The sequence below is a fragment of the Calypte anna genome, chromosome 2, assembly GCF_003957555.1.
Source record: "Calypte anna isolate BGI_N300 chromosome 2, bCalAnn1_v1.p, whole genome shotgun sequence".
NCBI lineage: Eukaryota > Metazoa > Chordata > Aves > Apodiformes > Trochilidae > Calypte > Calypte anna.
The window spans coordinates 85671846-85685931 of NC_044245.1; the positions used below are offsets into that span (position 1 = coordinate 85671846).

The 14086-nt window shown below is 37.9% G+C and overlaps 1 protein-coding gene across 1 annotated transcript in view; it reads right to left on the reverse strand.

Moving 5' to 3' along the window:
- PTPN3 (protein tyrosine phosphatase non-receptor type 3) overlaps positions 1–14086 on the reverse strand; it is a 127484-nt gene that overhangs the window by 38368 nt on the left and 75030 nt on the right. The window contains exons 12-14 of the mRNA XM_030445028.1: positions 9551–9723; positions 5141–5275; positions 2961–3137 (exon numbers count right to left, since the gene is read on the reverse strand). Of these exons, the coding sequence (XP_030300888.1) occupies positions 2961–3137; positions 5141–5275; positions 9551–9723 (485 nt within the window). The remainder of the gene's footprint in view (positions 1–2960; positions 3138–5140; positions 5276–9550; positions 9724–14086) is intronic.

A 14086-nucleotide genomic window follows, 5' to 3' on the forward strand; every position in this document is an offset into this window, starting at 1 on the left:
AGGATTCAAATGTGCCTCAAAGTACAAAGCCTTGTTATATGAGTTTTACCTATGTATTTGCTTCAAAAAGCACTATACTACAACAGACCAGTTTGAAGGCAGGTCTATCTTGGACCTCTTGTCTATTTAACATAAAAGTACTTAAAACATTATTCAGAGGCTGAAGTGAAACAGATGAAAACTATCCTCCCACCCCTGAAATGCTTATGTCAGCCTGAAAAATAGAGAAGAGCCCTATCTCATGCTAACAGCAGCTGGCACAGTTTTTGAGCATTAGAGACAGAAAATGAAGTTGATGTAAATATATCCAGTTTACAAAAATCAAGCAGCTGCATGATTATAATTAAGGTTTGAATTCCCAGGCATAACAAGTCAGAAATTAAAATCAGCATCTTAAACTTGTTTGATATTAACTCTCAAAAAACTTCCAGATTTTTTTTTATACCAAAGCTATTCATTAGTTATAATGAGCATTAACTAACACCTTTGCTAAGAATCTGAGATGGCAGGCTAAGTAATAAGAAAAAAGAGCCCACCAAAGACCGTGTAAGCTATCAGGACTCTTGGCTCTCCTCAGAGGAGAAAGAAACCCAAGTTTACAATTTTAAAATTCCTCCATAACATGCTTCAGTTACAGTACCTCCAATCTACTCGAGATCAATACAGCAAAAATAAGTTGTCTTTAACAGTATAATGCAAGATGATTTATAGTAATATCTAAATATTCCTAAAGTGTGGCAAAAATTCAAGAGAAGTGTTTGTCCATATTTAATATTGCAGATATCCATGTTAAATATTTTTACTTATAAAACAGATTTACTTGATAGAGTAAACTTCCCTCTTTCAATGAAGTATTAGGGGAAAGAAAGATTTGACTACACTTATATACTTAATTTTATTTTATATCTTTCAACAAGGGAAGTGAGGCAAGTAATGAGCATTGCAGAAATATAAAACAAGAAAAACTGGAACATGGACTAACAAATTGTTGAAAACTTTAGTGTAGAGAAGAAACATTTTAACATTTTTTTATTTGCATGGTTACTGTATAGTTTACCTCAATTGTTAAAAAGAAAGGTATTAATGACACTTTTACTTCACAGAAGTCTAGAAGTCAGTACAACAAGGATCATTCATTACATGAATTACTTTCTCCTTCCTAAACATGCCCATCAAATTGAAATTCATCAGACTTCTGCAAAAACTTTCCAGTTACCTTCAGAGTAGTGTAAACATACCCCAAAAACCAAGAATGCATTTGGGATAAGATGCACAGAAGATTTGGTTCATGTGAGGTAATAAAAGTAATCTTTTCCACAGTGAATGATACTACTCAGATACAGCATAACCAGAAAATATAGTGGTCAGAAAATACATCACTGTGCAATTTTCAAATTTAGAACATCCTATTGTTACTGTCTGAGAAACAGCATTTAAAACAAACTTTCCCACTCCATTCTCAGTAGGCATAAGAAAGGTGAAACAGGAAGGAAAGGAAAAAAAAAAACTACGGGGAAGAAAAGAAAAATGAAAATAAAAGAAAAAAACCAACAATATAGTAACCAGGAATGACAAAGGCAGGACACAATCCATCAAGCACAGCATGCAGCATGGCAACTTAGTTTTCCACCTACAGCTTCCACCCTCATCTTCTCTTACAGTCTGCCTTGTTATTCCTACTCAGAAAATACTCCTAAAAGTGTATAATCTGTAAATTTTAAAACTCAGGAAAGACATGGCTTCCTACCTATGATTATTCACAATACCTAGAGGAATCACTTTTATATATTATCATGGCCATCATGTACATCACTACTACCACTGTTCACATGACTTCCAGTTCAGACCAGAGCAACAGCTTAAAACACCACAATGACAAACTTGAAATATGCATACAACATAATTTTTTACTTCTTTCATGGAAACTTCCCTGATGTAAAGCAGTAACAACACTATTTTATTATAATTTAAAGAAAACAGTTTAAATCCAGAGTTTAAAGCTACATTTAGTACCTGCCCATTATCACAGTTTGGTAACTCTTATCAGCTTTCATTAATACATTACTTCTCAAAATATATCATGCCTTAAAATTACTAGGGATTACTAGAAACCATACTGCTCCTGTAACATTATAAATGAGCCTACATTTTTATACAATGTTCTCCCCAGCTGAAGGTTTTCAAGTAGCTCTCTTTCCCTTTTGTACTTTATTTCTGAAGCTAATATTGTATTAATGTGAAGTTAGTCATTAACAAATGGCTCTGTAAGGTAACAGTGAGGCTACAGATTAAATGTAATAGATGAACAAACAAATAATCAGTGCACTAAGAGTTGCTTCAAGCCCTGGGAGACAATGTAGCAGTGGGTAGACTGCTGCAGGAGAGAACAGTCAGCCCTCAAGAAATAGAGAAAAATGCCTCAATGCAAAAAGCAGAGACTGCCTTTGGACTAGCAATCTACAATTCCTCTCGGGAAGAAAAAGATGGATGACCACTACCATTATTATGTTCTCATGTTGACCCAAATGCAGTACCTCTTTCAAGTGATGATGCTGAGCTGATGGTCTGGAACAGAACTCTTACAAGGCTTCAATAAGTCTTCCCTCCCAAAAAAGGAAGAGCTTATAACAACTAGGAAAAAGGACTGCAGGAGCTACTAGGGAACAGGATATTACAGATATGGACAGGCACGTCCTTGATAGCTTCTCTAATTTTGCTGAGAACTCAGCTGTTAAGAATTGTTTAGGGATGAAGGGTTGGTTTGTTTTAAACTTGTCATTTTGTATTATGGCATTTGCAGTTTAGCTATTTGTCAAAAAAAAGCTTATGCAAACATATAACATTTAAATTAGTTCAGTATTATATCAATTATTACTTTTTAATATTAAAGCTGTTTGTGCTTTTGTTTGGCCTTACAAAAATCAAATAAATAAAAATAAAATATTTGCAGAAACCCTTACCTCCTCTGTGGACTACGGTTCTGAGAGAACTCTGAATCACTGTCCTTTGATGTTGGAGAGCCCTTATATGTATAAAAAACATCCTCTGTTTCAGTAATATAACTAATCTCATTTGTAAGGTTATCCACTGATGAGTGTCGGGCTTTCCGAATTTCATGACGTAGTCTAGGACTCCTCCTTAAAAATAAGAAACACAAAAGCTGTTAGATTGGAATTATTTGTAAGTTTTCAAAGTGAAATTTCATCCTATTGAAATCTCTGTTTCAAAATCTTCAGGATAGGGCTATAGATCTCACTTTAAGCAATTTTTAAAGACTTTGTAGGATATACTATGCAGTATACTCACAGTACTCACATCTCGAGTACTGTGTCCAGTTCTGGGCCCCTCTGTTCAGGAAGGATATCGAGGTGCTGGAGCAGGTCCAAAGGAGGGCAACCAGGCTGGTGAAGGGACTTGAGCACAGATCCTATGAGGAGAGGCTGAGGGAGCTGGGGCTGTTCAGCCTAAAGAAGAGGCAGCTCAGGGGAGACCTCATCACTCTCTACAACTCGCTGAAAAGAGGGGGTAGCCAGGGGGGGGTTGGTCTCTTTTCCCAGGCAACTCTCAGCAAGACAAGAGAGCACGGTCTTAAGTTGTGCTGGGGGAGGTTTAGGTTGGATATTAGGAAGAATTTCTTTACCGAGAGGTTGATCAGGCATTGGAATGGGCTGCCCAGGGAAGTCGTGGATTCTCTGTCCCTGGAGGTATTTAAAAAGAGACTGGATGTGGCACTCAGTGCCATGGTCTGGTAACTGCAGCAGTAGTGGATCAAGGGTTGGACTTGATGATCTCTGAGGTCCCTTCCAACCCACCCGATTCTATGATTCTATGATCATGCACTGCTAGGTTCAGTAAACTGAACTGATCATTTTTTTTTTCACCCTCTAAGATACTGCCTGTTTTGTTGAAGTGCTGATCATAGGATAATTCAGGTTGGAAAGGACCTAGGGAGGTCATGTAGTCCAACCTCCTGCTCAAAGGAGGATCAACCAAGGTCAGAGCAGATTGTTTAAGGCTTTATTCAGTCAGATCTCAAAAAAATTGAAGGATGGAGACTGCACAGTTTCTTTAAGCAGCCACTGCTCAACTGTCCTTGTGGTGAAGCAGTTTTTCATTATGTCCAGACAGAACCTATCTTGTTTCAACACATACCTGTTGCATTATCCTCCCACCATGTAACACTGAAGAATCTGGCCTCATCCTCTAGCTAGTCTCCCCTTAAGTATTGCCAGGCTGATAGGCACCAGGCAAACCCTTACTTCTCAAGGCTGGACAAGGCTGGAGAGGCTTCTCAGCCTCTCCTCATAGAGTAAGTGCTCCAGCCTCCTGACCACCTTCATAGATGCTGACCTTTGAGTTTGCACCAGTTTGTCAGTGTAGACACAAAAGAAACTGCAGCATTCTAGATAAGGTGTAAAGAATGCTGAGCAAAAGGGGTATAGTTACTTCCTTTGGTCAACCATCTGTGCTTCTATTAATAATACTGTCAAGTTTCTGCTGGACTTCTTTGCTGCCAGGGCAAACCTGACAGCTCATGTACAGCTTGCTGCCTTGCTACCAGGTCCTGTCCCAGAGAGTGGAGCTGCAGACAATACTGTTGCACAAGGCTCTTCCCTCCAATGGCTTTATGTTTGTCTCCATTGCATTTAATACAGTTTGCATTGGCCCATTTCTCCAGCTTATCAGCAGCCCTCTGGAGAGCACCCCTGTTCCCAACACATTGACTCATCCTCCCAGTTTGGTGTCATCTGCAGACCACTCCATTGCCTCCTCCAGGTCATGAAAGTGTTAAGCAGGACAGGTCCCAAGACAGGCTCCTGCAGTACTTCACTTGTTATTGGCCTCCAGCTACAATGAGTATGACCCATTAACAATTCCCATCTGAGTTCAGCCATCCAACCATTATTTTTTTAAACCATCTTGTTTTTTGACTGTTCCAAAACACAATGTCTTAGCTTAGGTGTAATATTCTGGCAGACAGCAACAAAAGCTGAAGTGACACCCACTCTTCTCCTGTCATCATATACATTCTCAAAATAACAATGTATATGTACACATTACATGATTATGCTGCTAGTGTGCATGCAATTAGAAAAGGTTGGAGGCTGGAAGGTATGGCAAAGACTTGAACTGGATTTACCAATTAGGGGTAACAGGAGGTGATCGAGAAGGAAGGCTTTTGGTCTCTAGATGCTCAACAGATAAAGATCGTCTCATAGATGGGTTCCAAACCATCCCACCTATAACTTTTCTGCAGTACTGGCTGTTTACAGACCTGAAAAGAAATAAAAAAACTGTGTGTGAATTATTTTGTCTAGAAAACCTAAAGGAAATAAAATATGCCTAATAAAGTCAATTTCATGTGTCTTATAATCCCCTTCATTACTTATAAATATGCATTCTCACAGAGCTATTCACTCATGTTAATAAAGCTGCTTGTTAATCCCTGGTACAATGCTAACCACAAGCCTAGGTAAAAATAACTTTTTCTGAGAAGTATTTTTAACCTAATTGTCTAAGTAGATGAAGGAGAAAACAGGAAATTTGGTATGTCCTATTGGCACTGAACCAAGCACCTGACAAAACATGGTTCAAATACAGGCAAAAGATTCTGGCTGTTCCCTGTTAAAACTCCTATAAGGGTAACAACTGACAAGTGGCTTCACTGAGCACAGGACTACCTTAACCATCTACCTGCTGCCTCAAAAAATACAAACTGCACCAGACTATTCTTTGGTTCCAGAAGGCAGCCACATTTGGGCAATGTAGGAATAAGCCATTAGAGAAAGATCTGACATGCAAAGGGGATATCCAAGCCTGGACTGCTTCTTTTGACAAGAACCTGACAAGGTAAGGGTGGCATCAGAACCAGAACCTCAGCTAGGAAAGCAATGCAAATATCTTACTAATGGAATTAGACAACAAAAAAAAATAATTAGATAAAAATTGAGATAAACTAACATTGATTCATCTGTTTACATGGCTTTCCACAAGACAAGCAGAGAGATAAGATGCTCATCCTTAAGTTTACAGGGATAGAATTTCTACTTGAGAAAAAGAAGCAATATATGAGTTTCCACCTTTTGGCTCATAATATACTGAGCTGTACATAATGGGTACATGGGTAGTACAGTATATAAGGAATTTCCTATAGAGCTGAAATGTCTTAATTTTACATAGCATTAAAAAAAAGTTGCTTGTGCTGTGGATATCACTCATAATAATATCATCAAGTCTTAAATATGCTTTGCGTTGTAATGCTTTTGTTTATACAAATAAAAGAGAAAAATTAATCCAAACCTTTTATTTTCTGAAGTATTTTACATACCTTGTTCATTATTTTAAAGGAAATTAACTCACTATTAATTCACTATCACAGAATGTGAATGAAAGGCTGCCAATGCCTCTGTGGAATGGGCTATAATAGCTTGAGATGACAGCTCCTTGCTCCCCTATATTACCAAGGTTATCCTTTGTGAAAAAAACAGTTACATCTCTAGGTTTTCAGCAAGGAATAAGAATGCACTTAGGAGAGATTATTAAGCATTCAGTCTAAAAACACTGAGTGAACTTAGCTCTCTGAATCTGGGAGATGTGATTCAGCTTACCCTTACAATAAGGCTTACAGGAGATTTATACAGCTCAGCAGCCTAATTTAAGTGTTATTCCACTAGTGCCTAAAGATAAGAGAATCTTAAAAGCACACAGATGTGAATAAGAATCTGTACTAAAGGGTTGCAAGAGTTCAACTATTTGATCTGATGCAATAGATGTGAGAATGTCTGCCTCACATGAATGTGAAGGAACATAGTAAAAGAAAGCTACAGATTCTAGAGGAAAACTTGTGGTACTTAACATGGAAAAACCTGAATGCAACCCCCTTCAAAGACAACACAAGCTGGATTAAAGGAATTATCAAAACCAAGTCAGTCTCAAAAACCTCCAAGGTTTAAGAGTGTGGTTGGTGAGATTTTTGTGTGCAATTTTGTTGGGTTGTTGTTGGTTGTTTTTGTTTGTTTGTTTGTTTTTCTACTAAATGTAAGATATTTCCTTTCATAAAGGAGAATATAGAATCTCTTTTCTGGTTGCATAGTTTCCACATGAGCTCAGGGCCATCCTTGAAAAGGAATGCAGAAGCCCATACTCTCTCTTACAAAATTCCACAATCTTCACAAGCGTGAAAGTGAAAATTGCCAACATATGACAGGTGGGTCCAAGTTGGACTGGTGGGTCCAAGTTACTACTGAAATTCTTCAAAAATTACTGTTGTTTCCTCTCTACTTTAGCAGACTCGGACAGCAAAGGTTGCAGACTCATTTCAGTCTCAGGCAGATCCTAAATTTCACACTTGTTTGCTGGCATAAATAAGGCCAAAGAATACATTATTTAAAGGATATCATTAAGCTGATGGAAGATACCACAGTGAACAGTTGTCCTTAGAGATTTCTTAAGAACCTAAATAAGCAATTCACCAGAGATAATGCCATATAACATAAGATTACTTGAAGTCTTTCTTAGTAACTCATTTCAGCAATGAGAACTATCTTTCATGCTACAAGCTATTAAGAGATTACAATTGTTAATTTTCAAAAACCGAATGTTTGGTAAGAATTGGAATGATACTAAAGTTGTATGCTTTGGAACTCATATAGTTTTATTTCTTGACATCACAAGGGCTGCACAGTGCCTGTGTAGGCATGTATATACAAGCATAAGGATTTTGAATTCATTGCAAATGTGAGACTTCTCCTTGGAGAAAGTCACCTCCTCAAAACCTTCACTATAGGAAGAACGAGTTCATATCACCCCAGAGAGAAGCCAATTCTGAAAATAATGATCTGTAAAAAGTTGAAAGTTTGGTTATTGTTCATACAACTAGTTCTTTACTTGCTTCAGCTATGATCTAGTGCCAGGTAAAAATTGAGAATTTCTCTCCATTAGAAAAGAGCATTTTATCAGCCTCCTTACTGCTGTGCAGCCCTCATGGATTAACCCACTACATTTGAAGCAATACTACTCCATTTAGTATGAATTTCTGCAATATCTACAGACATGATAGTATGAAAAGCCAGGCAGTAGATAGAGCCTGGAAAGCTATCTGAAGTAGGATGACATCATTCACAAGCTGAAATTTATCCAAATAGGCAAAAAAAGAGTCAGTCTGACAAATTAAAGGCCACTTAAAACACATTGCAAAAAACTTGCAAACATCACCCACAAACAAAAAACCAAAAAAAAAATACTTCTCCAAACATTTTCAGAACAAGCAGGTTTCCAGAAAGTCTACAGAAATTAGAAATGATCAATGGACCAAAGAGCCCTCCCCAAAATCTCCCATTCAGAGATGGTAATGAGATAACTTTTTTTTCCCTCACTGTTAACATGAAAGATTTTTGATATGTTTCATAATGGAATATTTTTAGGGGGGGTGGGGGTGGACAGGGACTGTGATGACACACAACATGACACATTTATAGCTGAATTGCTGATAGATGAAACAACAGAACAAATCAGCATAACCAATGAAATCACCTGAACTGATAAAAAAAAAAATCAAAAAGCCTGTAAGATGAAACAGCAGAGCTACTTGACTATATGCTTCATTTCATACTAGTGACTTAAGTTTATTCAGGATTTCAGAAAGGCATTTTACAAGGTCCCTCAAACCCCAAAAAAACCCCAAGGAGGTAGGGAACAGGGTCCTCACTTGGAGGTACTAATTGTTTACTTGTAATATAAAAGAGAAAATAGGAAAAAAATGGTGAAAAAAGATCAGCAGCCAATCTTACAGGGATATCTCTTGAGGGCTCTTCTGGTCCACATATTCACTAGTGATCTAGAGAAAAGACTGATCAAATTTTGCTGACAATAGTAATCACATGGGATGGCAAAATTAAAGGTCCACTATGGAGACGTGCAGAATGACATTACAACATCAAGTGACCAGACAATAAACTAGCAGATGAAGTTTAATGAAGGCCTAGTTGGCACACATGGAAAGGAATAATCTCAACTTCATATAGCATGACAGGCTCTGAAGTATTACTTTTGGGGAACTACATCCTAGATACCACTATGAAACTGGCAGCTCCAGTGAAGCTCATAAAAAATCAGAAAGATCACAAAAGTGGTCACTTGAAAACTTGCATGTGACAAAATTATTCATCTTGATATCAGTAATAAGTGGTTGGTATGAAGCACTCTGGAAATTCCCCTGAAGTATTAAGTACAGTGTGTTCATGACAGAGTGTGTTAAGGGGTAGAGTTCAAAATAAATCTGTTCTGGAAATTCTCTGACTAGATTATTATCTTCTTGATGCTTTTACTTCATATTTCTATACCTCAGCTGGAAACAGTACACTGAAGCAATACCAGTAACGCAGGAAATTATAAGAAAAGTTCTAATGTAATGATAATCACAGAAACTGTTTCTAATATAACTTGTTAAATGGTTCACATACAGACCGGGACACAGCTGTGAGCTCTTCCACTCCACACAAATCCCTCCATTCTCATTACAAAGCAAATTATGCTTTCACAAAATACTTACTTTGCTGGATTTCTAGAACCCAGGGTCCAGTAATGTGACAAAATCTTTTTTTCATGAGGTAGTGACTTCTTTGCCTGAAAAAATGTGTGATGCTCTACACAAGATTTCCACAGATTTTTGCATGCTCTGTAATTTAACATGTTGAAGGCAACAATATGCTCTCTGGATTCATTCTGTAATGGCAGGAAATGCTATATTTCAATATATACAAGCAGATCAAACACAGTAAATCTCATAAAGCAATGATAAAATTACTTTTAGCTTAAATAGGAAAAACATTATTAGGAAAACAAAATCAGAGTATGGTAGATTTCTGAGTTGGAGGTGGCTAAAAATAGCTCTGTGACCATATGAAAGTCTAAACTGCAAAATGGACACTAAAAGTATTGCTTAAGCTTTTGAACTGTTCAGTTACTAATCCTTAGTGTTAATGAAATATTTATGTGTAGTGTGGTAAACATTTGGTATTTAAAAGCATAAAAGTAAACACTAAAACACAGTTTCAGGTTTCCAGTAAGATCTTGACCTCCTAATACAAACAAAACTCATTTAAACATTCTATTAGGGTGCAATGAAGAAAGGATAAAAACCCTTAATCTTTGAATTCAAACTCTTCACATAAGGATTCAAATTAACAGTGTTCTTTCAGGATCCACAATATGCAAAAAGTCCTTTAGACTTCAGTCCTTTTAGACACTAGTAGTCCTTTAGAAGATACTAATGACATGAAGAGCAATTCATTTTGGGAGAAAAAGAAGTAACTGTGATGGGATTGGAGCTGCTCCTGCTATTGCTGTTCAAATCCAGTCCTGCTTTCCGGATGATAACGTGAGGCCACAATGAGGAGACCACAAAGAAACAGAATACAAAGCTTGTATGTCTTGGCAAAAACTATTACATGCGATTTAATTGCCAAAGTATGAGTGTAAGACAATTGTGCCATCCATGTTTATGCTGTCACCAAACTGTACTGCTTGTTGAACTCTTTCACATTCCAGTGCTCAGGAGAGTTTTGCACATGGTAATAGCTTTGGTTAGTTAATATAACTATTGATGAAAAGACAATTGAATGAAGAGAAGAGCAAAGAGGAGAAAGGAAGGTAACATGAGAACATAAATAGCTATCACAGTTCAGCACTTCAGTAAAAAAGAAAAACAAGTTTTCAGTTTCATCACTCCTCTCTTCCAGCTGCTCTGAATTATGACTGCATGTTGATACATAAGCATAAAAGTAAGCAGGCAACCATCTCAGTAAAGTTCTTCTTCTAGTTCATACTAAAAAAGAATGTTAGGATTTGGGTTGCAAAGGCTTTTTAATAAATGACTCTGAGAGACCTAATAAATCTCCTTCTCACACAGTCCAGCAACAAATAGACATCCCTCTTGGATAACATCTTGATTTCTAGTTGCCACTGTACTTTTCTTTGTTCACAGTAACAACTCTATACTGGAAAGTATGAACAGATAATTTTGGCTAGCATAATGAACCAGATTTCCTTGTATTCTTTTTATTTCTAGCAAAATTTTACTAATGTCACATCTATCAGAAATCAATGCCACATTCTGCAAATCATTTTATAACTAGTTCAATCACTACTGTAGAAAACCAAAGAGAACCTCAAGAGAAAGATAAGAAGAATTTGTCCATTGATTTTTACAAAGACACTGCAAAACATTTAAGTGATTGTAATCTTTAAGGCATATTTTCCATAGATGTATAAAAACATTTATTTATTTATTTATTTTTAACTTTATTATTTGAACTTCATGCATGCTGGAACAAATTATTAATCTTTGTCAGTTCGCCACAGATGCTTCTAATTAGCTTAGATAAAATCATAGAATTTTCAGGGTTGGAAGGGAACTTTAAGATCACCTAGTCCCAACCCACCTGCCATGGGCAGAGACACCTCCTGTTAGATCAGGCTGCTCAGAGCCCTGTCCAGCCTGGCCTTAAAAACTTCTAAGGATGGAGCTTTTACCCCCTCTCTGGGAAACCTGTTCCAGTGTCTCACCAGCCTCATGGTGAAGAACTTCCAATCTAAATCTACCCTCCTCTTGTTTATATCCATTCCCCCTAGCCCTTTCACTACCTGATATCCTGAAAAGTCCCTCACCATCTTTATTGTAGCCCCCCTTCAGATACTGGAAGGCTACAATAAGGTCTCCTAGGAGCCTTCTCCTCTGCAGACTGATAACCTCTCAGTCTGTCCTCATAGGAGAGGTGCTCCAGCCCTGTGATCATCTTTGTGGCCCTGCTCTGGACACACTCCAGCTCATCCATGTACCTCTTAAGAAAGGGGCTCCAGAACTGGATGCAGGACTCCAGGTAGGGTCTCACAAGAGCAGAGTAGAGGGGGAGAATCCCCTCTCTCAACCTGGTGGCCACGCTTCTCTTGACGCAGCCAAGGACCTGGTTGGCTTTCTGGGCTGCAAGTGTACACTGGTGCCTCATGATGAACTTCTCATTCACCAGCACTTCCAAGTCCTTTTCCTTAGGGCTGCTCTCAAGCCAGTCACTGCCCACCCTGTATCAGTGCTTGGGATTGCCTTGACCCAGATACTGGACCTTGTACTTGGCCGTGTTGAACTTCATGAGGTTGGCATGGGCCACCTCTCCAGCCTGTCAAGGTCCCTCTGGATGCCATCCCTTCCCTCCAGTGTGTCAGCCACACCACACAGGTTGGGGTCATCAGCAAACTTGCTGAGGGCTCACTCAATGCCACCGTCCATGATGTTAAACCAGACTGGTCCTAATACTGATCCTTGAGGGACTCCACTTGTCACTGGCCTCCATTTGGACATGGACCCACTGACAGCCACTCTTTGGGTGCAGCCATTGAGCCAGTTCTTAATCCACTGAGTGGTCCACTCATCATACCCATATTTTACCACTCTGGAGACCAGGATGTTGTGTGGGACAGTGTCAAAAGCTTTGCTCAGGTTCAGGTAAATGATGCTGGTTGCTCTTCCCTTGTCTGTTGATGTTGTGATCTTTTCATAGAAGGCCACAAGGTTTGTCAGGCACGATTTGCCCTTTGTGAAGCTGTGCTGATTATACCAAATCACCTCTTCATTATTGTTCTGCTTCAGCAGTGCCTCCAGGAGGATCTGCTCCATGATCTTACCAGGAACAGAGGTGAGACTGACCTGCTTGTAGTTCCCTGAGTCTTCCTTTTTTCCCTTTTAAAAAATAGGGGTTAAGTTTGCCTTTTCCAGTCAGTGGGGACTTCACTGGACTGCTATGACTTTTGGAATATAATAGACAGCAGTTCAGCAACCACATCTGCCAGTTCCATCATTACCCTCAGTAATAAAGTGTGCAATCATAGCGAAATTTTAACTCCAATTTTCTTGCAATATAAAGCATTTTACGCTACTCTAGCAGACAAATTAAAGAAAGTGTATAATTATTTTTATTAGCCTGGAGTACTGTTGGACTTCATGATCTTATAGGTCTTCTCCAACCCAGATAATTCTGTGAAATTATTTTATACTGTTTTTTCAAGTGCCATTAAATTTTTTTAATTTACATATCACAAGCATACTAAAAATTCATATCCTAAATATATGAAATGATGTACCTCTAATATTCTATTTTAAATTTGTATTTGAAAATATTAATGAATCTTGCTCTAAGTCACAAATGTTTTCTTCCCAACCGTAGCAGAACCTCCTCAACAATTTCTAAATAGGCTAAAATGTAAATATGGACTTATATTAAAATAAATACTTTCAGAAGTTTCAGGAAAATGTAGAAAAAATTCTGTTAATAAACCCATATGGCTAGCAGGCCACCTCTCAAGTCATGCTACTAAAGCTATGCGCCATTTTAAAGGTGATGAGTGTTCCAGCAGGATCCAAGGATCTAATGCCTAACATATTTAGCAACTCAAGTTCCAAAAGAATGGTATTTTAACAGTTATTAAGAAGTGAGGATTAGAGGAACTTGCAGCCATTAAGGTAAAGTGCTATTTCATCATCGGGGAAGAACTTTGGTCAGATGTATGTCTATTCAGTTCACAAAGAATTTAAAAATATCCACACCTATAGCAAGTAAAATTATATTTCAACATGAAGAAAATTAGGATTTTTTTTTTAAGCATTAGATATTTAAGCATTTTTAGATAATCTTTAAGCATTGGATATAAATTGTAATTTCTGGAAGCTTTAAAATGTTGCCTGTAAACCAGTAAGGTTCCTATTCCTACCTTAATTCTTGCACCCTTCATTAAGTTTGCACATATCATGTGCTTTTATAGCATCAGACATTCACTGATTCATCAGTCTTGCTCCTCAGTTCTTATGTAGCTCTTCAGTAGAAACAGAAATATTTCATGCTTCTATGAAGTAGCTGATCAACAGACCGAAGCAGTGGGAGGGTAAAAGAGGAGATGAGTAGCAGGGAGATAGTGAGATGGTGAGTCTTCAGAATAAAGGCATAAGGAAAGAAAAAAGGAGTACGAGAAATCAGGAGAATAAATCAATGAAGCATGGTATATGCCAGATGGCTGCAAAGTCATGGTCTTTGAGAAC